Raw genomic sequence first — 5,392 nt, 5'->3', positions numbered from 1 at the left:
TGAGGTGAGCCTAACTGCGGCGCTTATACAAAGCCTTCTGCTCTATCTGCATCTGGGGTACAAGTACAGGACCACACTGCATCAGCCTAGCGGCAAGTCGCTCTAATGAAGGGTAATGAAGAATGCGTCCTATCACGTCATGAGTTGCTATTACTTCGCGGCATTGAGTAAACCCGAGGCAGCTGAAGGGGCAGCAGCCGTAGAAACTGCTGTGTCAAGCGCTGTTCGTGTGCGCGTGCTTTCTTATGCGTGATGCTGCAGGCGCTGCAGCTGTATGCAGCAGGGTACTACAAAGCTGCCGGAGCCGAAGCATCGGCGATACGAGCAACCGACAGCTATACAGAGCAGCAGCGAGAGTTCTTGGTGGCAGCCTGCGAGCAACAAAAACAACTGCTATTGCAGTCGCCGCATGTGCTGCAAAAGCAGCACCCACAACAACTACAGCAAATGCTCCATTGCAGCAACCCTGCCATACAGGCCCTTGCACTCTTTCTGTTGTCGACAAGATATGTAAGCTGTTGCTTTATTGCGGATGATGATGATGACTGCGGCATGTACGAGCGACTTGCCTTTATCACAGCTCATACTGCAGCGTCCTTGGCAAGGCCTGAGTAATGCTGTTTTGGTTCTACCTCAGTGTCAAACAGAGCAGCATCCAGAGCGACAACAGATGCAGAAGCAGCTACAGGAGCTAGGGAGAACCTGCGCAGCCGCTGCATTCCTGGCAGCGGCATCTGCAGCCGAAACAAACCCTGTGGGAGCACTGCAACTGTGTAACAACTGTACGACTCCCGAAATGTGAGTTTAGCGGCTTCTGGTGCAGCGTTTGTCGTTCTGCATAGGCTTTGTATGAGTGCAGCTTTGATCGTGCTGTTGAAGGGATGTGTGTCTCTGTGTGTGTGTGTATGTGTGTGCACGCGCTGTCTGCGTGGTCTGCATCTGCTCTTGCAGGCGAGCGCTGCGGCTGCAGTTGCTGCTGCGGATACACCGGGAGGACAGGGCTAAGATGCAGCTAGAAAGCGATATTGTAAGCCTCCTTTATCTCCTCGAAGCCGTATGTGCTTGCGCTTTTTAATGTTTGCTCTTTTTTTCTAGCCCATTCATTGTTGTGGTGTTAGATCCCGACGCTGAAACATTCGGTTTGGCTGCTGCTTCAGGCGAGCGGCGCCTACGAGACGGCGGAGCAGTCGATTTCGCGCGCCCTTTATCATCTCTGTGAGTTTCTATGCATGTAAGATTGGCGAGAAAATTCCGCTTAGGAGCAAGCCACTGCATGAACCAATGAGATCCGGCTCATCCTCATACACTCGTGGCCAAACTGCAAAGATTGCTTGTTTCAGGGGAGGGAGATGCAGTTTCGGCGGAGGCCTCCCTAACAGATGCTGAAATGGCTCTCTCTCTGAGGGCAGGCGACGTCTCAGCGCTCATTGAAAACGGTATGTGTATTTCCATCGGTGTGCTGATGGCCCTTACATCTTTTGTCGTATACCTTTGCACACCCCTTCGGCTCTTTTGGAGGTATGCCTCGGATGTTCGTGCATCATCCCTCGCGTCCGTCGCTCATTCCCATCTCATGAAGAAGATTTCCACGCAGCTCCCAACCGTGTGCCCCCCTTGATCTAGCCAGCTACCCCGCAGACGACCAGCTACGTGCTCCTTGCATGCGTCTTCTTTTGTTGCTTAGGACGGGCTGCCTGTGCAATGCAGCGGGGCGACTTTCAGACGGCTAGCGAACGCCTCAACAACCTTCTCACCGTGGTCTGCCTTTCGCGCTGTCTGCGCTGCACACTCGTTTTCATTTTTCAGCACATCGTACCACTCGTTCATGGCAGCTTGTGAAAGGGCTCTCGTTTTCCTTTCCTTCCCTTTCCCCCTCCCCCCAGGCTGATTGATTCCATCACTTCTTCCTCTGTCCTTCGAGCTAGCCGAGTTTATATACCTCAATACAAAGTTCTATGTATTCATGCATAGGACACCCGTCGGATGCAGCCCAGCCATTCCTCTGCCCTAACCCCTGCATAATCAAAATTACGTGGAGACAGACTCCACCGCTATACATGTTGCCTCAGTTCCCCCTGGTTTTTGTTTCCGTCTTCCCCCGCAGGCCCTATTGACGCCTTCCCTTTGATATCCGTGCTACCCTTTTTTCAGGCACCGTGGGATGAGTCCGCTTTGTGCAATGCGATTTGCTGCTTTAGAAGACTCCACAAGAATGCGCTTGCAGATGAGCTCTCTGAGTAAGCGATTCGTCTCAGCACAGCTTTTCCATATAAGGGCCCTTCACAGAGTGGCAGTGGTGGAAGCTGCTGGGTTTATCGAGGCACCCTTTCCAGCTTCCTAACGATGGAGAAATAGATGCGCACATCCATTTGCCCCACTGCAAATGCAGCTTACGGAGCCACCACCCAACATTCGCACACACACACACTGCTGTCCTCGCAGGGGAACCAGAGGCATGCCTGCTTTTTCTTCTACATCCAGAAAACACGCTTTGTTGACGTATGCGTAGACGCCAGATCGTTTCTCGTGTCGTGCGTTGCTGCAGACGGCTGACAGCCGGATTTCCTAACAGTGCAGCCGCCAAGAATCGCATTCGGCTTAGGGAAGTTTTTCTAGCCGAATCTGCAACAGACGTGCCCCTGTAACAGCAGCAAAAGAATGTGCAGTGTGCCGCTTCACTTGTTCCCGCACTCATCCGTGGTGGCAGGAGGGCCTAGCGAGAAAGTCTTTGCTCCGACCAACTATACAGAGCTGCCGCTACGGAGTGCTGTTTCCTCCTTCACAGCTCTAGTGCGAGTAACTTTTGTGGGTGCGAAGAATAGCTTTCCCCGTATTGCTGCTGCAATGTGCTGCCGATGTCGCATATACATCCAGGTGTTGAACTGATAGCCTAAACCTTCGCTGATCTGCTAAACCCCTAGCGGCGCGCGGAAAAAAAGCACGCACGAGTAGCAGTACCAGCAACAATGACTCTATCGAAATTCTGCCGACGGCTCAATTGCGCGGCAACAGAATTGCCGCTGCAGCACTTGCTGTACGGGCACTCTACAAAAAGCATGCAGGAGGAGCACCTGCAAGTAGTGCAGTCGCTATTGCACCCGTAGGAGATGCAGCTGGGGTTGGTAATTATAGAACACGGGACACTGTTGAGTGTCATCGTTACGGCATATGTGCTGCAACAGCGAGGGTAAGAAAAAGAGTTTTCGGTTACTAGCTAAACAGGGAAATATGCGCGGCGGAACGAGCCGCGAGCTCCTGCCTGCCTGCAGCAGGCCCTTCACGCTGCGTCGGTCCTGACATGCCTGTGCTGCTGCCATTCCGCTGCGGCGTAGCAGCAGCAGCACCTGAAAGAAGACACACGAGCAGAGAAGCCTCGGAGAGAATCGCCGGTAACAAAGCAGACTCCTCAGTATTGCTGCTACGGAGGACCAGCGCTATTGCTGCTGCCATCGCAGTGCGAGATTCGCGCTGCTGCTGCCGCGGCAAGAGCCCGCTGTGAAGAATGTGCAGCAACTCCTCTTTCTGCAGCAGGCACACGCCAATAAATGGGGGATACTTACCACCGGCAGCAATGGCCCTTGGAGAAAACGCAGGAGAAACAGCAGCACGAATTACAAAAGCAGCCACGGAGGCAACTGCGGGCTTGGTTGCCTCGCCGCACGCGCATCCAGTCGTTCCTTATCAGGAGCGCCTGTTGTCGGAAGGAAGCAGGCAGCAGCAGCAGCTAGCAGCGAGACATACGAACAGAGAGCGGCAGCAGCAGCTTACCGCTGTTGGCAATATGTTGCATAGACGCAGGACTGCTGCTGCTGCCTTGATCTGGACTCCCCAAAGCTGCAGCCTCCCTACTTGGCCCTCTGCTGCCCCAGCTGGTGATGTCATGTCTGCAGTTGCTGCAATCGAGGGCAATGGAGAGGGCAGCGGGAACGCTCCTGGCTGCGCTACTCCTCGGCTTGGCTCTTTCGGACTTGTAGCCGCGCTGCTGCTCTTGGTGGCGGTGCTGCTGTCTGGACCTGTCGCCAGCAGCACCAGCGTCTGCAAAACTCCGGCGTGTAGCAAGGAGGCTGCTGCTTCCCTCACAGCAGCGATGGCAATGAGGGCACTAGAGTCCTCTGCTGTTTCAGCTACTGCATCTCCCAGAGCAGCAGCGGCCCCTGCAACTGCTGCAGCAGCTGCTGCTGAGGTCGTCAGAGGCTGTCTGTCGTCCGCTACAGCGGCATCACCCTCCAGCTTGCACAAGTCAAAGGTTGCCGCAGTGTTGCTGTTGTACATACACTCCGAGCTGCTGGAGCGCTGCCGCTGCAGACAGAGCAACAAGAAGAGTGACCTTACCACCGACAGCCAAAGGGCCGGCATGTAGGCTCTGCTGCAGCCAATGCTCTTGCCGCTGCAGTACAGGCCAGCTCGGCAAAGGGGCTGTAGAACCGTTGCAGCTTGCTGATGCAGCAACTCCAGAAGCGGCGCAACAAGCAGAGCAAACACACATTGCTGCCTCGGTTGCGACGGTGCCTCCTCTTTCGCTTGCTGGTACAGCAGAGTTATTATGCCCTGTGTTGCCGCTGCGTCCAGCAGCAGGAGCAGCAGCTCAACAGTCTGCTCCCTCAACAAGTGGGCCCCCTGTAGCTGCAGCAGCAGCTGCTGCCACAGAAGACCTCCAGCCGTTTCTGTAACCTTGATATGGCTGGAGCAAACTTCCCCTGCGGCAGCATTTTGTCCAGCTCTTCTAGCATCAGCTGCTCCCGCCGCAAGTTCTGCCATGGCTGCATCCTGAACGTCGCTGGCTGGCGAAGCAGCAAAACCACCCTCCGCAAGCGCGATTGCTGCGGGAGCGTCCGTCGGCGAAAAGGCAGGCTTCTCCCAGGAGGGGTGTATGTCTACCGCAGTTGCCTGGCAACAACAGCGTTTATGTGACTCGCAGCACCACCAGCAGACTCCACTCATGCTGGTGCAGCTGCTGATGCCGCCAGTCTTGCTCTCTGCGGAGCTCAGCAATTCCAGTGGCTTGTCCCGTTGTAGCAACAGGACTGCCACACCCTCCCACATGCTTTGCAATACATCCTGAAGCAGTGCTTCAGGTTGCCTTTGCTCTTCGAACCGATGCATTTGCTGTGATTCCTGAAAAACCTGAGCGCAACGCCGGCTGCAACGTGAAAAGGCGTGCTGTAAGGCCCTCACCGTTGTCGGTATATCCCAGTGCTGCGCAGCAGCAGCTGCAGCAGCAGCTTCTGGAATAGCGCGTCCTGCTGGCTCGGAGTTTGAAAACTCGCTATTTCGACGGAGCTTGCTGCATCTGCTGCTGCTGCGTGTGGAACTGCCTACGTTTCTGTTGATGTTTCTGCCTATGCTGCTGCTTTGGCTGCTGTTCATTTTGCTGCTACTCCTACTGCTGCTG

The 5,392-nt window shown here is 55.0% G+C and overlaps 1 protein-coding gene across 1 annotated transcript; it reads left to right on the top strand.

Moving 5' to 3' along the window:
• The first annotated feature begins 252 nt into the window (after positions 1-252).
• LOC34618990 (coatomer subunit epsilon-2) lies at positions 253-2,241 on the top strand. Its single transcript, XM_026334139.1, has 7 exons — positions 253-510; positions 638-798; positions 952-1,027; positions 1,158-1,215; positions 1,341-1,436; positions 1,685-1,758; positions 2,152-2,241. The coding sequence occupies exons 1-7, from the start codon at positions 253-255 to the stop codon at positions 2,239-2,241; spliced, it is 813 nt and encodes a 270-aa protein (XP_026189924.1).
• The last annotated feature ends 3,151 nt before the right edge of the window (positions 2,242-5,392 follow it).

Source organism: Cyclospora cayetanensis, unplaced genomic scaffold (genome assembly GCF_002999335.1).
Source record: "Cyclospora cayetanensis isolate NF1_C8 unplaced genomic scaffold, CcayRef3 CcayRef3_contig_37, whole genome shotgun sequence".
In the NCBI taxonomy this organism is placed as follows: Eukaryota; Apicomplexa; class Conoidasida; order Eucoccidiorida; family Eimeriidae; genus Cyclospora; species Cyclospora cayetanensis.
This window is presented reverse-complemented; position numbering and strand designations above follow the sequence as displayed.

Coding starts and splice junctions, on each gene's coding strand:
- LOC34618990 (XM_026334139.1), top strand. CDS start 253: ATGCTGCAGGCGCTGCAGCTGTATGCAGCAGGGTACTACAAAGCTGCC. Junction 511..637: donor TTCTGTTGTCGACAAGATAT/GTAAGCTGTTGC, acceptor GTTCTACCTCAG/TGTCAAACAGAGCAGCATCC. Junction 1,759..2,151: donor TCAACAACCTTCTCACCGTG/GTCTGCCTTTCG, acceptor CCCTTTTTTCAG/GCACCGTGGGATGAGTCCGC.